Raw genomic sequence first — 24,997 nt, 5'->3', positions numbered from 1 at the left:
GCTAGGTGATAGAGAAGGGGAGGGGGAGGCCGGGGGAGAGCTGAGCTGTAATGCCTCCATTGGTGTAAAAATAAAGAATTTTTTTTTTTTTTTTTTTTTTTGTGAAACAGCATCAAGTGTTCACCTTCAGCACTGAGAAGTGTTGGAAAAAAAACCTTGCAAAGAAGGCTAGCTCCATTTTAACAAGACTTTTTCCATTTGCAATATTTTTTATAATTTTGATATATCGTGCAGCCATATTTTCAGTGATCACAGATTGGAAAACTAAGGGGTCTTACAGAAACATGGCAGAGGGAAAGAGGAAACCGAAAAAGTGACATAGCGGGCCAATAACAAAAACAATTCTCCTTCCCTTTCTAAAATAACTTGTGCAGAAACTTTTTTTATTCTTCATCCTGGTTCTTGAAGAGAACTGGTAGCCCATTTTATTGGACCCAAGGGAAATCACATGCTTTATATTCCATCTCCCCACACATGTCAGGACAAGAGCACATCTGTCCAGAGTTGACACTGGGATAAATAAGATAAAAAAAAATTAAGAAAAAAAAAGAGGAAAAGGGGGTGAGGGTGAGAGAGAGAGAAAGAGAGGGGAGGGGGATGAAAATGCTGATGATTACACACAACAAGACTATGATTTTTATGTGATATCAATAGCTGTTTCAAAACCTAGTGAGTATAAATACTCAGCGTTTTGAGGCATCACAGGCACATTCCTGAGACAGAAGCAGTTGAAAACAGTAGGGGACAATTCTGCAGTCTTGTGAAACATCCTGAGACCAAATCATACATACCCTTAGCAGCTCAATTTAAAATTTTATGAAATTAGAACAACAGAACAATGTAGATACTAAACGTTACTTATAGAAGTAGAGTTTTCCTTTTCTTTTCTTTCCAGAAAGACATTTCATCAACTGGACAATCAGTGTGTTTTTAAACAGTACAATCCACTGAACGCATGCACATCTAACCCTCACAGCTGTTTTCATTCAAGGTTTTTTTTTTCATGATTTTAGTTAAGAACGTCAGGTACTGTATGGCAAAATGATAATCCTGTTAAGAGAGCCATAAGAAAGGAAAAAATGACCATCCATCCACTACGCCCTGTCCTCGATTAGGTCATACCATTCAATATTTAACCAGTCACAGTCAGTGAGTGCGATGAGGCCTGCTACATCAGAACAGGTGTCTTTTCAAAATCATTTAGCATTCTGCTGTTATGGGAGGATGAACTCCTGAACTGACACAAAAAAGGATTGAGGGAGTGAAAATCAATGTCACTCAATGACGCACACAGTTAATGGAAACATCATTCACTCATCCAATCAGACACCTCGCCTGAGCAGAAGAGGAAGTATGGGGATAAATTACGCCCCCTACACATCCTTGGTGTTCATTACCCGTTAAAACGCTCCCTCATCTCTCTCCCATGGTGAGGAGAAAGAGAGAATGACAGTACAAATCAAACGCCAGCCAAGCAAAGGATGAGCACAGCCTCACCCACAAAATCACAAAACTCATCAAGCTCACACATACAGAAAACACACATATATCTGCTACTGCAAACCTGTGATCATATAAACCTACTGACAAATGGATACCTATCACAAATTAAAACTAAACTTAGAACTGTCTAACTGGATAAAACCATCTCAACTGGACAAGTAAAACAGCAAACAGGATAAATTAAACAGCATTTATCAAAAATGTAATCCGCATTCAGCTTAAATCACTAAAATTGATGCTTTTAATCCATCACTACAAAGAATCCCCAAAATCAAGTTGAACTAAAAAAAAAAAAAAGACAATAGTACAATTTATTAAAAACACCACGTGTGATGTTTTTTATTTTTGTGAAGTCTGAGTGGATTCCCCCAGAGTACAACATCTGATTCTCTTAAAGGGGGGGTGAAATGCTCGTTTTCACTCAATATCCTGTTAATCTTGAGTACCTATAGAGTAGTACTGCATCCTTCATAACTCCAAAAAGTATTTAGTTTTATTATATTTATAAGAGAAAGATAGTCTGTACCGATTTTTCCCGGAAAAACACGAGCGCCTAGAGGCGTGACGTGTGGGCGGAGCTAAAGAATCACGAGCGCCAGTAGGCTTTTGCGTTGAGAGCGTCTGGAAGCTGTGACACAGATCCAGAGACTGAAATTTAACAAGAGCAGCACAAGAGCAGCTGTACATGTGGAAAGTGCAGTTTGATGAAAACATCGCATGTTGTTTACTTGATGTGCTTACGCGCTGATAGCTAAGTTAACAACACAGAGATATTTGAAGCAGTTTTACTCACCGCATGCGGTTCCAACACACGATCGTGACCCTTTTCGTTGGGACTGCTTTATCCTTAAGAAATAAACGATGTGCAATCGGAAATGCAGGGAACAAACACAAACACTTGCACAACTCCGTTGATGCTCTGTAAAAATAAACTCCATCCACTGGTCCCTTTATGCTGTTTTTTTTTTTTGGTAATCTGTGCAGGGTTGTCTTGCCCTGACAACCAAAAACACACTTCTTTTGTGACTTTTCGCGACGCTCTCGCTCTGATCAGTGAAGTCTGTTGTGCTCTCAGTGCTCTGCTATACGGGAGCGTGCGCTCTTCTGGCAGAAGTGCCCTCATGACCCATGTAAGGAAATTCCGCTCCATCTAACGTCACACAGAGCCATACTCGAAAAAAACTTTCCGAAACTTGTGACAAACCGGAAGAGTTTTTTTTGGAACAAAAATACTCCTTCAAACGTACAACTTAATTTTTGAAACTTGTCCATGTTTAGCATGGGAATCCAACTCTTTAACAGTGTAAAAAACTCAGTATGCATGAAATAGCATTTCACCCCCCATTTAAGACAGAAGAGAGACATCATACGTCAGCTACAGAATCACACAATGGCAGGAGCAATCGTCACCTTTTTGGGCGCAGGTTAAATGCTCAATTTGACTCTGATGGAATGAAAAGCTACCTTCTCTCGGTCACATCAGTCCAATTTTTGGTTTATTAAACGTAAACCAGATGATAGGAAAGAAAGTAAAAAAAAAAAATCTGTTTGTTTTGTCCTCATCTGGTGCATCTCAGGCCTCCAGAGAGCGGTCTAGCTATATAGCACAGACAACAAATTCCGTAATTATTAGCATGTTATGGCCATAGTCTTTTAACATTTTTACATTGTTATTATTTTTGATACTGTACATGTAAACATGTATTCTTTACAATAATGATAATATTATTAATGATACACCATTAAGTAACAAGAATACACACATACAGTATCTGTGTATGTGCGTGTTTGTGTGTGCGTTTAATGCTAATTTATGATCCCCAATGAATCAATTACAGTTTATGAGCTGAATCTTATTAACAACGATGCCAACAATTTTAACAATAATAATAGTGGCTAATACCAATATGGTCATCAATTTACTCTGCATCTCTTGCCCAAAATGAACAATAAGAAGCAACAATCTTAGGATGAGAACATTTCAAAAGAAAATAAATAAATTGATTAAAAAAATTAAAAAAATTAAAAAAAATTCAATGTGGGCCAATATCAGCCTCGACTCCATGTGAATATCAACATCCAGACGTTCCAACAGGGAATCGCAGAGAGGGACCTGTGGGGATCCTAGTTATGATTAAAATACCATATGTCCATTTTCATTAGGGAATTGTCACTGCCTTCCATCTTGTTTTTTATTGCAAAGCATGGAAAATAAAAGTTCACTGTAATGAGGCTACATGGATCAGTCATGAAAAATCACTCTATATTCCCTTCCCACTGTAAAATACTCATCAAGGTCCTCACAACCTAAAATACAGGCTAATCTAGCCTTAACAGAAAAAAAAAAAAAAAAAAAAAAAAAACATTGTGACCAGTGTTTCCTATTCATTAACCAGCCTGTGGTCAGTCAAATATGTTCCTCCAAAGTTTCATAATAAACCGAAAATGTGTAAAAAATTTAATATACTGAGGTGGGGGTTTATATAAATTTATTTTGATGGCATTTCTCCCTCTGTTCGATAAGCGCCACCTGCTGTCAGAGAATGAAATTTAGCCTGTCTGCTGTTTGTGTATAATTTAGGTTTTAGCATAATTTCATTCTGTTTTTGCTTTAAATGTTGAAATGATACAATGAAATTTAAATGTAAAAAAAACTGCTTATGCTACATTTGTCTCTTTGTTTTTATCGTACAGTGGTTGGTTCAAATTTCAAACGACACTTTCTAATTATTAAAAATGTTTACTTGTTGCAAGAGCAGCAACTGCAAAAACAGTTTCATGGCCAGGAAAAAATATTTTTGGCAGAATTTTTCTCAAGTTACGAGCCATTGGCAGATGTGGCAAGTAGTAAGATTTAGGCCCTTCTCGCATGTTTAGAAATTAGGACAAAAGTATTGTAATTTCCCTACTGTAGAGTAAGATAAAGTTATATACCTGTGAAATACTCATTTTTATTAATTTTACAGTGCAATTATTTTACAATATACGGCTATTAATTTCATAAGAAAATTTATATAAAATTATTATTTTATTCTAATTTGCTTGACTGACAAATTCATTGGTGTAAGTGAAAAGAGTGAAAAGAGGATTGAGTATCCTTTAAAAAAGTATAAGTCAATTCACCAGCTCTTTTCTTTTAGTTTGCACACTGAACCGGCGCTGGAGCTCATAATATTGAATTCTCAAAGTGCCCCAGATAGATGAATCTAGCTTTACAATGTACTAAATTTTCCTTCGGGGTGGGCATGCAAAGTCCACCCACCACACTCACAGGAAACACTGCTGTGAGTGTCCAAATGTTGTACATTTCCACTTGCCCTCGTACTTCTTTAGCAATTAATCAACAGTCACTAAAGTCTCTGTTACCTATCCTCATCTCGGCTTTATTCATCCCACAATGTGACCTATAAAAATACTACACTGCAGGTTTTCATCAGTGTACACAAATAAAACAACTTTGTGTCGTACCATACCCAGACAATGGCCAAAACACAAATAAAAAAAAAAGATTGAATTGTTGGGAGAAGTTTTAACCTTGTGCAGGAACAAATGATAAGGAGCCAGGTGTGAGAAATGTTCAGGCTACACTCTCCACGCAAGGTCAGCCATTGCTCTCCGATTGTGGATCATTCCGCCTGTGACATTCATGGCCATAACGAACAGCTGCATGTGCCAGAACGACGTTTGGGTGCTAATAGAAATCATGACATTTCATGAATTGTAGCAATAAAGAAAGCAGCACTGATAAAAACAGTTTAACACCGACTCTCCTGCTTAAACGTGCTCTTGTCTTTTTCTCTCTCCCTTCCATCATCACAGATGAGGTTTATTTTTTCCATCCAGTCTTTGAAATTGGACACACTGCTTAGTGTGATCTGTCAAATTAACTTTAACCACCTGTAATAACTTTATCTGCACGCACAAACTGTGCTCTCTAACCCACTTATCTACTGGATTTTTTGCAACTGGAATTAGGAAAATGTTTTAGATGAAAAGGACACTGTACAAAATGAGTGTCCTAAAGCGACGAATTCATGGTGCTTCTAGGGTCACATTCTCAGACGAATAGACAATGTCTTAAGAGTTAGTGCCACTGCAAAGCTTTAAAAAAAAAAACCTTAGTCACTTATTTGAAATGTGCAGGCTTCAATGAATTCTTAAATTTTTTTTGAAAGATCAATAAAAAGCTCAGTCTGTGAGAACTATAAAAGCCACAACAAAACAAAAATAAAATATTTCCAAGGACAACAGAATGACATCAATCGCCATAAGAATAAAATATGCATTTAATCTCATATCAACTTTTTTTCTCCTGTTATTGCACACTTCCAACCATTGTCTGCAGCATTGTGTCTCTCTGTGATCTGCATTTAAAACTATCCTGCTAAAATAGAGTAGTATAATGGTCACAAAAAAAGGAAAAAAGTAAAGCCTATTCAAGAAAAACTATTCAGAAATTGTTTATCTTCACCCTCCTGGAGAGGCCTCTCTGTCATGTTTGCGGCACAAATGCAGACAAACAGCAGGAGAGCTCGTCACAAACGGCATCAAACAATTAAGAGGTAGGAGAGAAAACCTGGGGCGACGTGGCAATCAGTAATACATATTAATGAATGCCAGCATGCTATGCTGCTCTAGCTTAAAATCACAGGGCACACTGCTGAGCCACACACCAACAGGCAAAGGTCAGAGGTCAGATGTGGCAGGTGGCTAGGCTGGATAGTTCACTATGTGTTTGAGTGTGTAGCAAGTTACCAAGCTGACTTATCAAGTTTGAGATGCGAGTTTAAGAGTTTGAGGATGACTTCCAGAGGAAAAGTGTTTGTGTAACCTGAGAAGGTTTCTACAGAAGAAAAAAAAACTGCACAAGTCTGAAAAAAAAACAGGAAAACTCTGAGGAAAGAAAACTTAAATAACATTATATATGACATTTAAGTTCCTTTAAGTACCTGACTGGCTTGCTAGTAAGTGACACTCTGAGGGAGTCCAAACAGCCAAACAGTCTCTCATCGGTGGCACCACATTTCAGTTCGCTCAGGAACTCCTGAGGAGAGATCTGACTGCTGCTCCTCAAACTACCCTGTCAGAGAAAAACAGAGGGGGGAAAAACACACATTAGATGGTCACTTACATTGTCAAATCCTTTTGTAGATTTAGTAGTCCCCCATTCAAGGACATTGAAACTTTAACTGCATGATTAGAAGCAGCTGCCCAAGGGCAGTACCAAGATGGCTGCAGAGCAAACAATCTCAAAAGAGACTCAACTACACATTTACAAGGCTGCGTCCTTGTTTTTAAAAATTAAAAGCAACAACTTCCACCAAAATTCACACTGAATGAGCAACAAATGCCTTTTTAATAATTAATTGAAAAGAAAATATTGTTGTGACTTACAAGCAATTATTACCCTCATTTTCAAACTACTGAATATTGATCATCATCTTCAAACTTCTTTTATTACTTTGAAAGGCTTTTACATTCGGAGAAGCCAGCAAATAAACATGACAAAAAGAGTGCCTTCCGCCTGCCAAATTTAAGATTAAGAGCTCCTACAATTGACAGACTTCACAAAGGGTCCTGCCTGTTTAATTACTGACTTAACAAAACGCAATTATTAGAAATGAGTTGGCAAAACTTGTACTATAAAAATAAATAAGACAAAAACAAACAAAAAAAATGCAAATAGCTATTACACATTACGAAATGAACAAAGTTAGTCAGCACCCTTATTCTATTAAAATATTTGTTCTGTTTATTCTATTTCAAGGTAGAACACAATGATAGAAGATCAACAAAAACAAAAAAATAATTAAACAAGAAATGTCAGGAAACCTCCATACCTCCAAATGACATTTAATATCCTCTAACATAAATATTTAACAGAGACTGATATTTTTGTCTTCTATTTTTGTGCCAGTAGGCCATTTATGATGAGAATGTGTGATATGACAGATATGACAAAAATCACACACAAAAAAAATTATATATATATTTACGCCCATCCAATTTCTCATTGTTTGAGGTTCTCAAAGCCACTGCATGTTAATGAGGAAATTGATTATGTGTGATTTATCTTTCTGATTTCTTCTCTCTGAAGATGCGGAGGGTAAAAATTGCTTTTGCATGTTGCACACATTTTTACACATTTCAGGTTATCTTGCACACTGGGCTGGCCGATATACAGGTACGGAATGTGTGTGTGTGTGTGTGTGTGTGTGTGTGTGTGTGTGCGTATGTGTGTGAAGGTCACGGTAAGTAGTGGTGCACAGTTCAAATAATACAAGACAAATACAATACTGTTGTTTCAAAATCAAGATCAATCACAAAGAGCCCTTAGAGCATCAAGTCCTTAAGAAAAACTTTTTCTTTAAGTTGTAATTTTCTATACTGCCATTTAGCCATACAAGATCATTTCCATAATGACCTTTGTGGGAACCCTTTGGTGGGAACATAAGTCATATACATTCATACTCCTCACAAATCCCATACATTTAATTCTTAGATTACAATAGGGCTGTGTATTGGCAAGAATACAGTATCAATACAGTATACAGTATTAAATACAGTATCAAACAAAATATTCTAACACCCCTAACATTACAAAAGTGTCAACCATTTCACCTCTAGTGAATGTTGGGCAGTGTGGTTTATGTGGTCATGTGTTGACTATTACTTACAGGATGTACAAATTGCAGCATCTGTGCTGTGTTTTTCCACAGAGGGGGAATCAAAATATATATATATATGACCTAAGGGAAAGTGTTGTCTGCTTTGAATGTACAACCAACAGGGCATACACACAGAGAGGATGAGAGGAATTCAGTCAAAAAGAGAGGAAGCGCAGAGAAAAATGGCCTGTTTTGTTGTTTTTAATCGAGACCTGCAGCATGCTGACCAGCTTCAGACAACTCACTCCAATCAGACAAGTACTTCATATGTTATAAACTATGTTCTCTACATATACATTTTTTATTTTCTAACCAGGAATTGTTGATTCATGCAGGCAGGACACAAACATGACCAGCAGGAGACCGACATGGTCAGCAGCAGCAGGTTATTACACCACAGGCTCGGCCCTCCTTATCCTTCCCATGGTGCACTGGGCCTGTGGGCTGCTGCCCTGTCTGTCCCCTCCGCAGGAGACGGAGATCTTAATCATCACATACAAGAAATACAGCTGCTTCCACTGAAAGACTCCCAGCCCATCCCTTGTTCTCTCTCTTTGCTATCCTGTCCTTCCTTTGTAGTTCTCTCTTTATCACCATGGTGACTGCTTTTTGTGACTTGAGGGAAGCAAACATTGGCTTTTTTGCTTTCCTTCCACTTGACAGCTAAACCTTCAGCAAATCCAAGGCAAAATATTAACCCCACAACCATGCTTGGAGTTTCAGAAGAGATTCTGGCTGTTTAGATGTTGTTTTAGAAAATAATGAGAGCCAAAAGAAGACAATCATTATATTTCAATTTTCCGTTTATCACTACAGGACCACCTTTTCTGGGATACTTCATAAATGAGTGTTTCCTTTAAAAACAGGATTGTGGTTTCAGAGTAGTTTATCCCATTACTCCTGTTACATGTTAATTAAAAATATCACAAAAAATCCTGTGGACAACAAAAGATAAAAGTATAGGATAAGGGGAATGCTCACTCAGGATCAAGCCTGCTCTTTGAAACCCACATTATCCAAACAAATCTTTACATGTGAATTTGGCTCGCAGCGGCAACATCAAACTACGAGAGTCTCGCATTAAGAAGCCAAGTCATGATCTCACAGCAGAAGCTCCAATCACCTGGTGGCGTCTTCTATCAGGAATCACAGGAACGATGGTAAACATCCTGGAGCTTGCCCTGGGTCACAGATCGACCTGTCTGCTTAGTGCTGAGCCCTCCGAGCCTGACAACAGGCCAATTACATCAGCTCTGTGCAGGTTATGACATTAATAAACCATGAAGCTAAGTTTCCTTAGGTAATTGTAGCTTTCACTCCCCTTAAGGTACTGCAAACCTGGTTCTCATTAGTCAGTGGTGCCATTTAGCAGACAGTTTCATACAAGGTGATTTACAGTACATTAATTGACGAGACAGTCCCACTGAAACAACATGGGTTAAGTGTCATGCTCAAGGGTAAAAATAGTAATTGATGCAAAATCAGCAACTTCTAGGTCCATAGTGGGATCAAACCAGGAACTATTAAGCTAGTGCTATCATACTCTCAATAAAAGTTTAGTGGTTTAGACCAGGGGTTTTCAACCATTATAGAACTAGGACGCACCCCACCCAGACTCAGTCAACCCAGGTACCTCTAGTTAAAAAAAAAAAAAAAAAACTAAATCACATAAATATTTAAGATAAATACATAAGTGAAATACATAAATTTAAAATACATAAATTGTGTTAAAACTTATCAAGAGAAAAAGCAAATGAAAAAGAACTAAAAGAGCAAAAAAAAAAGTAATTAGTGAACAAATTTATGAAAGAGCAAAAGAATGGAAAAATTAAAGAAAGCATGAAAGAACTAAACTAAAAACAAACGAAAGAACCAACAAATCACCCAACAAACAAATGACAAAGAACGAATGAATAAACAAACAAAAAGAACAGAGTGAAAGAACTAAAAGAAATATGGTTGAAAACTCCATGCACTGGCTTGGCTTGCATGAGATGATATTATCCAGAACAGTTAAACAGAAGTCTTTTGAGCATCATCAGAACTTTAAAACTCTGTTAGATGATTGGTTTGTTCTAATAATGATTTTGGCAAGCTCAGCTTTTCCTGTCTGCTCTGTCCTCTGCAATATTGTCTATAATTACATGCAAGCAGAAAACAGCAGCGCATGAGCAAATGTCAGACATGCTTAGGGAATTGATCATCCATTTAAAGGACAGGTCACACATGCCTCTAAAATGCCAGAGCCTCTCCCATCCAATCAGGGTGGAGAGCAACTGAAGAACATCATCAATGTCCCATCAACCTGTTCAGCTTCCTGTGGTTGTGATAATTAACACAGTGTTCTGGCCGAATGTCACAACATGTTGGGACTTTTAGAGCCAAGAAAAGAAAAAACATGTGACTTGAGTGCCAATATCCTACATAAAACTCCTGATTGTCCCGATCAGGGTGAAGTCATAAGAGCACACATTATTTTAACTTTTTTTTTTTTGTTTGTTTCACACATAGTATTTAACTTAAACAGTGTTGTTTTCTTTTATCATCATTTATGCAAGGCATATAATTCAATACACGTACAGATTTGCTGGTACACAAAACAAGCACTTAATAGGAATTCCTTAAGCTTATTGCTGTTACTGTGACAACCAAGTACAGCACAGCTTAAACCAACGCACATTTTTATATTTAGTTGTATTGAGATTTAATTAATCAGTTTAATTAATTGAGTTAATGTTTTTCCCGTTTTAACTTTGATTTCTATGGAGACCAGAAGACGAGAGCACCCAAAAGGAATTTAGAATCCATCATGGCACACTCAGGAAACAGCTGGATACATAGAACACACTTGATTTTACACATCTTAATCATCACTTGCAGACAAGTTATCAAAAATATTTCGTACACCGCATGACACAAACAATAAATTCAGTTATTTTTGTGAGGGCTGGGATAATCAGGCACATTATTATATTTAACAAATAATCCGACAGATTCTCCTCTCCCAAAAACTGGACTGGGTGGTAGGATGTCTGTGAACAACCCCAGGCCACTGGTTACCATGGCAGCAAAGACACCTTAGCCAAATAGGATGCCATTTTTGACCCAGTGGAATTCAGAGAGACTTTTATTCTCACTTCATTCACTTCCAAACAGAGATGTAACTACACTCGGAAAGGACTTTTGATTAATTCATAGACAAACCTATTCATGAATGAACATGCATATCCACAGGACATGCTGTATATTACTACTGTTTTTGTATATTGTCTTTTGTATTGCGTACTGTTGCATGCTTTATGATAGAACCACTACTGTAACCTCACCTATAACGTTTCTGGTATCTACAAATACGTATTTTGATCTAAATTATGTTGATACCTATGCAACATATCAGCATCATAATAATTTGAAATAGTTTCTGCATCAACACCCAGTCCAGTTACATATGCAAAATACTGTGTTCAAAGACAAAGGGTCTTACATTTTACCTCCGAAAGTTACCATTGGCTCTTTGACCACCTCTCCCCTTTTCTTCTGGCTCTTACTGCACTTAGGCCATATGCACACGTACACAGGTTTTTCTTTCTTCCGTTTAAAAAATAAATAAAAATAATTAATAAATAAATAAATAAATAAATAAAAAAAATAATATATATATATATATATATATATATATATATATATATATATATATATATATATATTTTTTTTTTTTTTTTTTTTTTTTTTTTTTTCATGTGCTGCAATCCATGATGCAAATATGAAATATCAGGCATACAGTAGTAGTTCTTTACAAGCTGCTTTTTCATAGTTTTTCTATTAGTTGCACTCATCTGTCATGCATGAAACATCATTCTAAAAACACGGTGCTCAAGTTAAGAAGTTAAACCCCAACCTTCCTCCATTCTTTCCTATTTCACTGTCCACATCGCATCTTTGTCAACACCTTATGGTCCTTCACAGAGCGCACCATACGTTAGTGTCTAATCACGTGTGTCGACATGTGGTTGGATCTTTCTTTTCCCTTTACTTTTAACATTCACATTTGTCAAACGTCTGGTCATATTTCTATTCAAAATCATGATTCCTCAATTTATAAAAAAAAAATTGTGGTAACACATTACATTTGATTAATCAAAATCAGAAAAATCTTCAACCCGGAAGAATTTGATAGCAACTTCAACACCATCGAACCATCAAGACTTTCATCCGAGACTGCATCCAGAACTCATTCAATGGCCAAGGCAATGCAAGTATCATACATTTAACTTTACAAAACTGAGGTTTAGTATAAACTTTGTGAAAGAAAAAAAAGTTGCTGATGGTTTATGCTCAGATGGTTAACGGACTCATTTTCCATAGCTTTATTCTCTGGTTTTTAACGGTTTACTTTAATTCACTTGTACTTCTCAGCCTTTTTCCTGTGTATGTATGGATGAGTTTGTTTAGACTAGTTATGTGTATTTTCTGAGGTAATGAAAATATTTTCTGGAGTTATGAAATTACACGAAAGTTTGCCGGACAAACAGATTAGTTGATTGTAATATTAATTCTTATATAATTACTAGAGTACTTGCAGCTGATTCATATAATATAATTTATTATAATTAATGGTAATTATTTACATACATTTCCCTTTTGAGCTAAAATGTCTAATAATTAAAAATGCCCATAGATTTGGTGGACAAAAACAATAAATATTAATGTTAAAATAAAACTGCTTCACAAAATTTCCAATAAGATATAATAAAAAAAAAGGTAATGACTATCACAAAAGAGTATTACAGCTTTGGTTTCATCGTTTACCAAAAATGGTAGCTTTTTAATTAGATTTATTTTTTCTTACTTTGACCCCTGTACTATATGTAATTGCAATCCCAACATTTTTTCCACAGTTTTTCCACAATCAAGAACGTGGAGGAAAGGGTCAGTCCTCAAGAACGTCAGTGTGTGCATTAGTTCTTGCTGCACATCTGATTCCACTGCTTGTGTCTTATGGGAGCTCATTTAATCTATAAGGTGTTGAGCTTTTGATGGAACAAATATCTGGGACATGCCCCCACCTCCCTTACTGCTATATTCTTTAATAGGACGTTGCAAAAAATAAATAAGATAAATGGTGTCTGTAAATGACAACTCTAACTAGAAAAATTAAATAGCTCAGTATCTCGCTGTACTCCTACAGAAAATAAAACCAAATCTAGTGCATGCGTGTGGCAAGTGAAGGCGGTCAGTCCCTGGGAAACGTGGACGTCTGCCCAGGTCTTCTCCTGCATGTCGTTTCCAGGCAAATTTTTCCCCTGGTCCACATTACAATTTATAATGAGCCAAATCATCATTACCCACTGAACCCTGAGATGCATAAAGCGCACACTCACTAAAAGGGGTCCAGCAAAATCCCTTTAATGATTATGTACTAATCTTACACCAGAGGAGCGCAGACTTTGGCCTCAACACAGTCTAACTCTGTCTGACTAACAAAATATATTTCTAAAGAATATTTGTCTATACAATGGAAGCAAATTAAGTCCAAAATAATATTAGACCTACAGAATTTTACTGCATGGACAAAAATACATTTTTATAAAATCTCTTTTACGTTTGCTCCACAGAAGGAAGAAATGCAACAAGCGAATACAACATTAGGTTGAGTAAATTATTTCATTTTCATTTGTGGGTAACTATCCTTTTAGTCAAGAAGTCTAGACTACATTTTTTTTTAAAGGTGTAGATGCTCTATTTCTCTCCACTACCATGCGATAACAAATCATTGCAATAAAAAATGCCAAAGTAGTTTACTGACTCGAGGGGATTGCACATCTTTGGGTTTTAAAGCTGCAATGTGGATTTTGATGACATTTATTTTGGACTAATTTCAAACTGATTTCACAATTCCACTTGGCAACTGGTTGCAAAGCCTGGCAGTTCACAAGTCTCCTTGATTTTTAAATAAAGTGTATAGCCACGGGCTTTTCTAGAAGGTACTAGCAAATAATGTGGTTTTCTCAAACCGCAACTCAGCACAAACTCTAAAAAATATATCTTGAACCCACCTTTCATCTGTGGAGTTTAATATGTGCCTCTTTCAAAATAAACTTCAACTTCCTTGGGTTATTCTGCACGGTATTAGTCTCCCAGATGAATTGCTGAGGAAAATGTTTGCCCTGGGCATCAGATGGTCTGCTAGTGGACTAGCCACCAGGGAGCACTTCAACACTGACTCCTTATTACAGACTCCACAGAGGGAATGGATGTCCACATCCTGATAATCAAACGCAGAGGGCCACTTTGGTTGGGGAGAAAACAAGATCTAAGAGCTTGGAAGAGAATGTGCGCATAGAGCCTTTAATGACTAAGGATTTCAGTGTGTTGCTGAACTGAGACACAATGTACTCGGCCCCATGGTCCATAGTCCAATCCCTGTTCAATTCATCCTTTCTCCTTCCCTCCATCCTAATGATTCACCATATTTCCTGGTGTGAGTGGGAAGTCCATACAGTCTAAACAGCATCTGACATTGAGATACAAACCACCCAGGAACTTCTCAATTTAGCGCCTTTAGAGACGGCATTAAGTGAAAGAGCGGAAGAAGAGGAGCAGTGATACAGCCCTCTTCATCAACACAAAGGCTAACCTTAATGCATAATGCAAATGAGCACAGCAGCATTGGCTCGACTTCAATATAATTAAGAACTCTGGGGCCTGACTATTTGGGCTCCAGAGAGGACTTTTTTCCTCCCTTGTTCTCTTTCCTTCTTTCTCTCTATTCCACTTTCTACAGTCCTGAACATGTGTATTAAATAACCATTTTGAAGAGGTACTTATGGCTACCCCAACCGAGTTAGATTAGCTTTTATCATGTCAAATCAGAGAATTAATCTGTGATCTATATTCAATTAGACACGCGGATTCTTTGTGAATGGAACAACACTCCCATTAGTCTCCAAATTTCCATTCCAAAATGGTATCAGACGCCGCTGATCTGTGCAGGCGGAAGAAAAGAAAAGAGACACCAAACAAGAACACAGATTAATATTTGTAACAAAATTTTCATTACATTAATGTAATGACAAAGGAAAAATACACTACAAGAAATTAAAGAATCAATTTAAACTTCAACGTTTCAAGTTTCAAAAAGAACATTGAATGTAATTGCACATCAGCTCCTTCGACTGAAAAACAATATGGCGCTGTCATCTAGCTGAGGTGACGGACTAGAGGGAGCATGTTTTATTAGGAGAAAGAGTCTGAGCCCAGTGGAGACTTCAGTCAAAAGCTGCAAATGCATGGTGCCAAAAACAGAGATGAATTGACAAGATACAACCCATAAAGCTCATCTTCCATTATGTCCTCAAGCAACTCTTTCAAAAGACAATTTTTAAAAACACAAAGACTACAGCAGTGCACTTCACTTGCCCAGCTATGTATTAAGGGTCCAAGCCACACAAACGGCAACATATGACAGTTGCATGTGTGCTCATTTATAAGTTTTTTATAAAAAGTTTGATTTAATCATGCTGTCAGTTACAAATAAAAGTGCAATTTCATAAATTTAATTAAATAATAATTAAACAAATGAATTTTTAGAAAGTGAGTCTGCAGATTCCCCCTCCCACCCAAAAAACATTAATATCAGATTCTCATCCATAACATGGGTTTTCCTTAGCTCAAAGACAACTGAAATAGCATGCAGAATGTGAGGGAAGATGCATGGAGAAGCGTGACATGCCCTGGGGTCTGTTGGTGGGTGTGGGGGGACATCAGCCCTGACTCAAAGCACACTATGGGAGAGAAGCTCGTCTAAATCCAAAGTTGATAAAACAGTTAAACACAGTCACAGCAGCAGAAGGCCTGCAACATGCATGGTAGAGACCGCGCATCCGTTTCTGACAGAACAAACTGCAAACACACACTCTGGCTGGGCTTGTTTTGCAGCTCTCCAGTGCCATCTAGGGGAGATGAGTAGGATATTAAAATTGAAAAGAGATGGTTAGCAGACTGTAGCAAAAAGTTACTACATCAGACATTCGCTTAATGAAAAAAATAATAATATCACAGATTGATTTAAAAGTGGCTATGACTGATAATTCTCTAGGAAAATGTATTGAGAAATTATGCTATAGATAAAGAGGGACTCTAGAATATAAGCAACATTGTCATCTTCAGCTCTCACAGCTTTAATTCAGCCCAAAAAAAGAGAGATGTTTGGCTAATGCAACACTGTCATGGATGCAACACATTCTAAGAAAAAAGTAAGCTAAACTAATTTGGAATGGCATGTGAAAAAAACATTTTAAGGTGCACTATTTCTTTAACAAAAGGAACTGTTTCAACTCCAATTTACCGATGTGATGCTGAGACCAGCGTGATGTTTTATAGCCTTTACTGTAAACAGAGAACACAGTCCACAGTCGAGAGCAATTAGGAGGCATTTAGCATTCTTTGTTTGCTCTCCACAATCATTTAAAAGGCATGCATCTGTTTTACTTTTCTAATAATCAATCAATCAATCATTTTAATTGTGGTTTTAGCAGTGCCTGGAACCTGAAAACCACTGAGGCATCATTGGAAAAAAGGTTTGATCGACTGAAGGTTACAGACACGGCACCCGACCCCACCACTGAACTGACGACCTGAAAGTGAGGACAAAATATAGCACACACCCATTTCCACAGAAACATTCCTTCTGTTACTAAAAAAAGATGTCGATTTTGTCTTATTCAGACGTTGATAATTGCACAGCTCTCAAAAATGCATTACATGTGCTTGAATATCCAAACTAGCACACCAGACGAACGCATCACTTTCCAATTGACGCCTACATCCTTCAAAATCCAATTTAAAAAGTGAGCATAGGAAAGTCAGGCTTGATGCTTCTCAGGATCCGCAATACATCCATACAGGGGCATCAAAACTAACTAACAAAAAAACACTCCCCCACCCCTCAAAAAAGCCTGACAGTTTGCCAGTACATACACAGATGTAGACTTCTCAAGGCTGACAAGCTGAGATCTTCTCGTACATGTATATGGAAAGCCCTAGCTCATCTTCCACCACTGTGCTGACAAGAACCCTCTGCCTCACCGGGATCGAGAGAGGAAAATTGTGGGCATTGTATCACGCCCCAGTGCCAGAACCACATGTACCTCTCATCACACAATGCCCTACAGTGCAGCGTTTTTCAACCTATTACCTCTGATTATAGCGCACAAGTGGGAGTGGGGAGCATCTCGGAGACACACTGAGAGATAATTCTGCCTCTCGTTATGCTCACTCTAGAAAGAAGCACGAGAAGGAAACAACAAAATGGGAACGTGACATCCATGTCAACCAAACCTGACCTTCTGTGTATTGTGAGAGGCCTCTGTTGGTTTTGAGGTATGAAAGGGAGACACACTGTGGAACCTGTAGACTTCGAAACTACAAATGGACATCCTAAAGAGCGGAATAATGCTGGCTCCTTAAGGGGTCCATTAATAATTGTTTTAGGATATAAAAAAAAATATCTGGGAAAAAAGAAACTGGAAGTTCATTGACAAACAATGACACAATTTGCCACCCAAATGAAAGGAAAATATATATTTTTTTTATAATTTTCAGATTCGCCCAAAATAGTTTTGGAGGGCCAAAATCATTGACCGAAACAGTGATGTTTAATTAGCTATTTTCTGGTGACTCATTTTGACACTGTCACAGTCTTTCTCATGAAAACAACATGATGCCAGAGTGGCAATCATTAAAATTTTGTTTGCCTGAAATAGTGTGGCAATATTTGTAACTCTAGTTAATGGTGCAACGGATCGTAGATGATCCATATGGACCAGGCCCCACGGTTCGGCACGCATGTGATTAGCGGATTAACTGTGTTAAGATTAACTATCAAAGAGTGAAAGTTCATCATTTAAACATTTTTAGTCTTGCCAGTTTTGACATTCAAGCAGTTTTAACTTACAAGTTTTTTTCTGTGCACTCAGCCACTGCCGTATGCAACCAAAGCGTGCAAACACGGAGACAGAGAGAGAAAGATGCCCGATTCAGACACAGTGCGATTCCTTTCACATACACAAAGTTGTTAAAATACCCGCAGTTTAGCAAGTATTTTAGTATACACAGTTGGTTATGTCTTAAGCAAACATAAATAGATGAAAAAAAACTGAATGCGTGTTGGTATTAGGTCTGTGCATTTGGTCTTAAAAACAGAGCAGCCAATAAATACCTGTTTCTGTCTGCTAATCAAACACCACAGCTCTAACAAACATTAATCTGTATTTAACTTGTGCAGCGAGTACTTTTAAATTAAACAATTACATTTCTGCACCTAACTTCTGATAACTGGGATTTGTTGTTTTCATCTATGCTTGTAATTTGTGTAACTGTTCATGTTTTATTACTAACTTTATTTGTTACTAGTTTATGCTGTGGTATAGAAGTACTTTGTGACTAAAAATCCGTATATTATCCATTGCACCACTAACTCTAGTACACAACACCCAGATTAGCATAAAGAAATTAATAAATGAAATTTAATTGATTCAAATTTATTTTTCGATTTTGCCTTTTGATTAAATAAAAACTTTTTGGTTTTGGTGGTTAAATGAAAACAAATTTTGGATTTTGGTTTTTTGGTAACAAGCACATTACTAAAGGTTTATTTGCAAAGACTTCTTAGTAGCTATTTGAGAACTGTTTATGGAACCAAATGGCAAACACGATAATTGATATGACATATCGTTCATCATTCCAAACCCTAAATATAATGTCCTTTCTGGTGGTTTTGTTTGATTATCATTGTGTAATGACTGTGGGAATATAATAACTTTAATCAAAAATAAAAGTGTTGATGACAGAACATTCTCACTGCAGCACACAATAGAAATAATTAATAAAAAGATGATCTTGTCACTGAGCTACACACAAGTGTGGTCATTTAAAATGGGCCTTGCGATTGTGCCTTTAATTGCTTATGCCCTCTCTCTTTATTTGATGGCCATGTCTCCATTGTCAACATCACAGCTCATTGTCATGCAAAAGACTGATTCATTAAAAACACTCCATTACCAAACCTACAGTGTAATTATGAGATAAAGAATTTATCACCAGCACTGAAATGCAAATCAAAAGGTGTTCTTTCTGCATTAAAGTAATTGGTTTGCAAACACCTTTCAGCAAAACTCAATTGAGAGTAGATTGTGGAAAGGCTATCATGGCTTTGTAAAACCTTGGAGGGAATTACAGAACTGCGCTTAACGGGAATTACAGCATCAGGGGATTGGAGAGGAAGAAAGCCAAAAGATATGACTGCAAATTAAACAACTAAAAAAAAAAAAAAAAAAGTCCTCTTTGGTTGGAGTTGAAAAACAGCACACTACATTTCAGAAAAGTTAAGGTGAAGAATGGGGAAAAAGGGTCTGATCTGGTTTAACATCATTCCTGTCTTATTTCATTGTGCACCTGCAATTTTCAAAAAAGCTTTTGTCGACACTAGGACTCATTTATCCAGCAATTAGTCAGTAAGACTGGAAATTATTTTTCAGCAGCATGATGCGGTAAACAGGTGCACAATTAAAAACTGGTTTAACTTTCTTTTCAGAACCAAAATAGCTGGAAGTGTTCAAAGCTAAAAATCACAATTTAAAGCACAATTCACATATCAATTTCAAAATACCAGTAAACTCTGATGACATTGACTGGAAATGAACTTTAAACTGCTGCGCTGCCCGGTGTTGTTTGTGTAAACAAGGAGGGGTACCAGTGTTTTTGTTTTTTTGTTTTTTATGTTTTTGCTTTTGTGCCAAACATTCATAGTCATGCAGCTGCTCTTAGACCGGAGATATAGCATTAGATGACTTTAAATATTCTTTGACTTCTGTAAACAGTGTGTACTAAGTGCATTATCTGCATCAGAATGTTACGACTGACCCACAGTCAATAAATTCCAGAGCTGAGATACTGCATGGACTTCCACAATAACTGAGGAATGCGGAAGTAAATCGTGTCACGGAGCAGCCAATAGCTCCAAACAACCAATAGTTCCAACACTAAAGCCCATCATTTCAGTGCTTCTCAAACACACTCGCTGGTAAATTACTAAATTACTGCATTTTTTTTACATTTTAACCCATTTGTTATCCTCTCCGGAGTCTATTTTATGAAGAGCATTATAGTTACTATTTATAGATAATAGACAGTTAGACTATAATGGCAGTTAGATAACATGAGCAACACTTTAATAGCAACCATAACCAGAATCTAGTTGTCAATTTTTTTATTTTTTTTAGGAATTGGTACTTGCCTAGCACCTCAGTGGATGTATTATATAATAAAGAGTTTCGCTGAATGCTATTGCATTGTTTTAGTTTTTTAACACCATTATAAACTTCTTTCTTGGGTTAAATTATAAATTTGCTTGCATCCATTACTATATTCGCGTGTTGTGTATGCGATCATAAAATAGCATGTATGTGAGCAATTAACCTTTTTAAATGTAGCATTCTAACAAATCTAAACTTAAATTTAATAAATTAAATTTATAATTTGTAGCAATATCCATTAGTTCTGTTGTTGATTCAGGGTTAGCGTCATCTGAGGTCCTCTGAGGGTCAGCATCATCTCTTCTCAGGTGTTCTGGATCCAGACTGGAGCTTGTGTAAATCCTAGGCAAAACAGAGAATTTTGCCATGGCAAAAATTGGCCAATACATCGGCCATGGCGATATAACAGTCGACCATTAATTCAAACATGATCTCTTAATGGTAATATACCAGTAAAGATTGCATGTGTGAAAGGGGCTATTATTTACTAAAGAAACTGAAAAGCACTCATATGTAAATCAATACTTATTTTGCTGTTATTCACAGACAATTCAACAGTGCTTACTGAAGTATTAAAATAACTATGAAGAAACCTTGAAAACGGGATGGAGAGAAAGAAAAGGATACATAATATGCGGATCATTAACACATTTACAGTGACATTAAAACAGGTGTGCTGAGTTTTTAAACAATGAAAACTCCCTCTGTGAGACCAAAGTATTAGTCAAATGTTTATTAAAAATTTAGAAAATATAGATAAAATAAATAAATGCCTCAACTTTTTCCTGATTCACCACAAAAGTTGCTGCACTAATAATCTGCATCATAATAATAATAATAATAATTTCGATCAGTGCTAGTCTAAAATGAGCTTACACAAATTTCATAACCTTTGAAACATTAGATTCAATCCTTCAAAAGATTTCCATAAGTATAGTATCACTGTATTAAAAAAAAAATTGTATAACTGTAAAAACATTAGATCTTCTATTTAACTTGTTAAACTTTTACTATTAGTAGTATCCATTTTATCGGTTTCAGGTTGAGTAATTGAGGCTCTAAAAGTACTTTTTATAACACAAAAGGGGAAAATTAACAAGGCACAAATCTCTTACAAATGTACTTATGCGTGAGATTTAATCCAAAATAAAGAATTCTATCTGTTTAACTCAATAGACCCTCTCGGTTTCCTCTACTTTCTAAGAAAAAAATCTGTGCAAGCTTTGTGAACTAAAGAAATTTAGATTAAGCCATAATTCAAGAGGCCAGGTGTGAGCTACACTTAAAAGGTTTGTAAATGTCAAGTGCATTAATACAGCCATAAATAAAAGAGATAAAATAAAGAATACAAATCTGGTGTCACATACAGCCGTGGCACAGACACGTCTGGCTGTGGGAATTAAGAGATTATAGCAAAATCTCACCATTACTTTTACGGCAGGCTCACAGCAGATAGCGCCTAATTCCTGTCTGGAATCTGCTGGGGTCAACCGTCGACAAATGGAGAAGTGGAATTAACAGGTTATTGGTAGAGGATCTATAATAGGACTGACATTTACCATCAGCCTCACCCTGATAATAATGACTATTTCTCTGTCAAACAGAAAAAGCTAAGATGTCCCGAACACCTTATACAATAAACCAGAAGTTCATAGGTGAGGATCATTCAAGCACAGGAATTAACTTAAGGTAGGAGGATTTTTAGAGTGGATGGCTCCTCTTCAACCTCTCCTTATGCTCCTATGAGTGCTGCATGTGTCCCACTTGCAACCCTTTCAAAGGCATGTCAATGGCAAGAGATAATTAGTGCAGTAGCGTATGATTAGCTGCATAAAGACATTATAAAAATGGACTATCCTGAGGGCAAGGAAAGGTGTTTCAGCACTGACATGCACTTGAAGAAGGTGCTCTCAAAGCCTGAGAAAAGCGGAGTAATTGGGGTTGGACCCAGCTTTTAAAATTATCCAACGACACAGACATTTGCCACTACATTAAAAATAGCACTGTGCACAGTTTTGATGTACAAGAAAAATTAATCAAAAAATACAATTCAGCCATATCAGTAACATTGAGTTGAAGAATTAAAAGGAAGTCAAAGATTATAAAGTATGAATAAAAGATCCTATGATAACAGAATAATATGTATGTATTAGGGTTGGTGCATTCAGGCTATCAATTTTTACCTATCATGTGTTCCTGGGCAATCGAACCCCCAACCTTGCTCTACCAACTAAACTACAGGAACACTAACTTAAAACACTCACTATGTGGTGATGACGTAAAAGGACTACGTGAGAACTACTATGGATGATAAGTTCACTCTGCCGTCTTGATATTATTTTCTTGCACACCCACTATAATGTGATGGCACGTCCTGATTTTGCCAAGTCCGATGTGTTCCTAGGTCAACATATTTTGTTGACCCTGGAACAACATTTTACTCCAAAAATATATTCTTAACCATATCCCTACACCTAAACCTAACCTTAACCATGAGTAATCCCTAAAATCAGAGCAAATGATAGATGAATGACACTGATGTACAAGCACCAAACACTGATTTTAAGCATAAACTTCACAAAATCTATAAACTGGTTCTTCAAATCTGATTGGTTAATCACAATGTTGTTCCAGGGTCAACAACGATGTTGTCCCAGGAACATGTCTCACTTGGTAAAATCAGGTTAGGCAATGTGATGCATGCAAAATACATAGTATTTAACAAGTAATCTGAGTGGCCTATGTATGCAATATTTTAAACGAGCCCTCAGGGAGTTTAATGCCACAGTTATGTTAGAATGCTTCTCATTCTTGTTTCTGTGGCGGTGCATCTGTCTCTTCATGAGGTGCGCGGTCCAGAGCGCTGTAAGACTGATGCATCAGTTCAGTTCAACTTTACTCCAAATATATGAACTTACTTGTTTTCAATACTTTTTATTTAACGTGTTCGTTTATGTCCAATATTAGTGTTAAACTGCTGGACTTTAATTTAAATCTACTATTTATTTTCACTGTTGACTGATTTTGCAGAACATTTAGACTGATAACTTCTGTAAACAGATATGGCAGATTTGTCACAGGACGCGTGATATGACAGCTGCGTATGACTATATGAACTAGCTGTTTTAAAACAGTATTTTTATATTTAACGTTAGTTTATCAGTATGTTTTTAAGTTTTTTTTTTTTTTTTTTTTTTGATGATTGGTGATTCCATAGGCTCTCTCTCGTGCACCTGCACGTTTAAAGAAAAAAACAAATGGTTATGCTATGACAAGAACAGAGAGTCTCTATCTTGCTCCACACGATAATATTGTGTATCGATCTCATGGGCTGACGATAATTTGAAAAATGACCATATCGCCCAACACTAGTTTGTATGATGCAAGTTGCAACATGCAGATTACAAGGTTATGTGGGAGAAAACAAGTAAAAAAAATAAATAAATAAATGAAAACCATTCCGGCATTCATTACTTTCATTCTTCTCTGCACGTTTCTACATTGTCAGAAGATGCAGAAAAACAAATTCTTGAAGGCAAGTGAGGTAGAAAAACTAAATGATAAGAAAATAATGCAAAGCAGCTTCCCACAAATAATGAATGTTTACCTCTATAGCAGTTGCCAGGGGGACAGCAAACATTTTTCAGAAAAGAAAAAAAAATAATAAAGTAGGTTTATTAGGTTGTAAAATACATGTCATTATTCACTTTTCACTCGAATGTGATTGGAGATAAAAAATAAATAAATAAATAAATCCACTGTTGACCAAAACATTTAGGAAAATTAAGTAATTAAGGACTGCTAGGATGAGTTGAAATGAAGGTAATACAAATTCAGTATTTCAAATCAGTTCAGCTGTAGGCCTGCTCATTTAACTAATAATTTAAAGGGGGGTGAAATGCTCATTTTAACTCAATATCCTGTTAATCTTGAGTACCTATAGAGTAGTACTGCATCCTTCATATCTCCAAAAAGTCTTTAGTTTTAATATATTTATAAGAGAAAGATAGTCAGTACCGTTTTTTCCCGGAAAAACACGAGCGGCTGGAGACGTGACGTGTGGGCGGAGCTAAAGAATCACGAGCGTGAGTAAGCTTTTGCGTTGTCAGCGTCTGGAAGCTGTGACATTACTGTGAGGAAAAAAACATCATCCAAAACAAACCATGGCTAACAGTCAGATTCAGCCGTATAAATATGATCCAGAATAAGATCCCGAGGCTGAAATATGTATTGAAACTGTATATATTTTGTTCAACTTTGTGTCGTCTTTTTTTTTTTTTTAAGGTGTAATGTTACATGTTTGATGCCAACATCGCAATGTTGTTTACTTGATGTGCTTACGCGCCGATAGTGAAGTTAACAACACAGAGATATTTGAAGCAGTTTTACTCACCGCCTGCGGTTCCAACACACGATCGTGACCCTTTTTCGTTGGGACTGCATTATCCTTAAGAAATAAACGATATGCAAATCCGGCGTCAAACTGGGCCTTGTTTGTAAAACAAGCATCTT

At 36.7% G+C, this 24,997-nt stretch overlaps 1 protein-coding gene across 5 annotated transcripts in view; it reads right to left on the bottom strand.

Annotated features, from left to right (window-relative positions):
- LOC113055384 (protein diaphanous homolog 3) overlaps positions 1–24,997 on the bottom strand; it is a 259,998-nt gene that overhangs the window by 195,693 nt on the left and 39,308 nt on the right. For all 5 annotated transcript variants that reach the window (XM_026221660.1, XM_026221657.1, XM_026221663.1 and 2 more), the window contains one exon: positions 6,453–6,583. In XM_026221660.1, coding sequence (XP_026077445.1) covers positions 6,453–6,583 — 131 coding nt within the window. The remainder of the gene's footprint in view (positions 1–6,452; positions 6,584–24,997) is intronic.

This window comes from Carassius auratus, chromosome 36 (assembly GCF_003368295.1).
Source record: "Carassius auratus strain Wakin chromosome 36, ASM336829v1, whole genome shotgun sequence".
Lineage (NCBI taxonomy): Eukaryota > Metazoa > Chordata > Actinopteri > Cypriniformes > Cyprinidae > Carassius > Carassius auratus.
The sequence above is the reverse complement of the archived record's forward strand: the minus strand, read 5'-3'. Positions and strand labels throughout refer to the sequence as shown.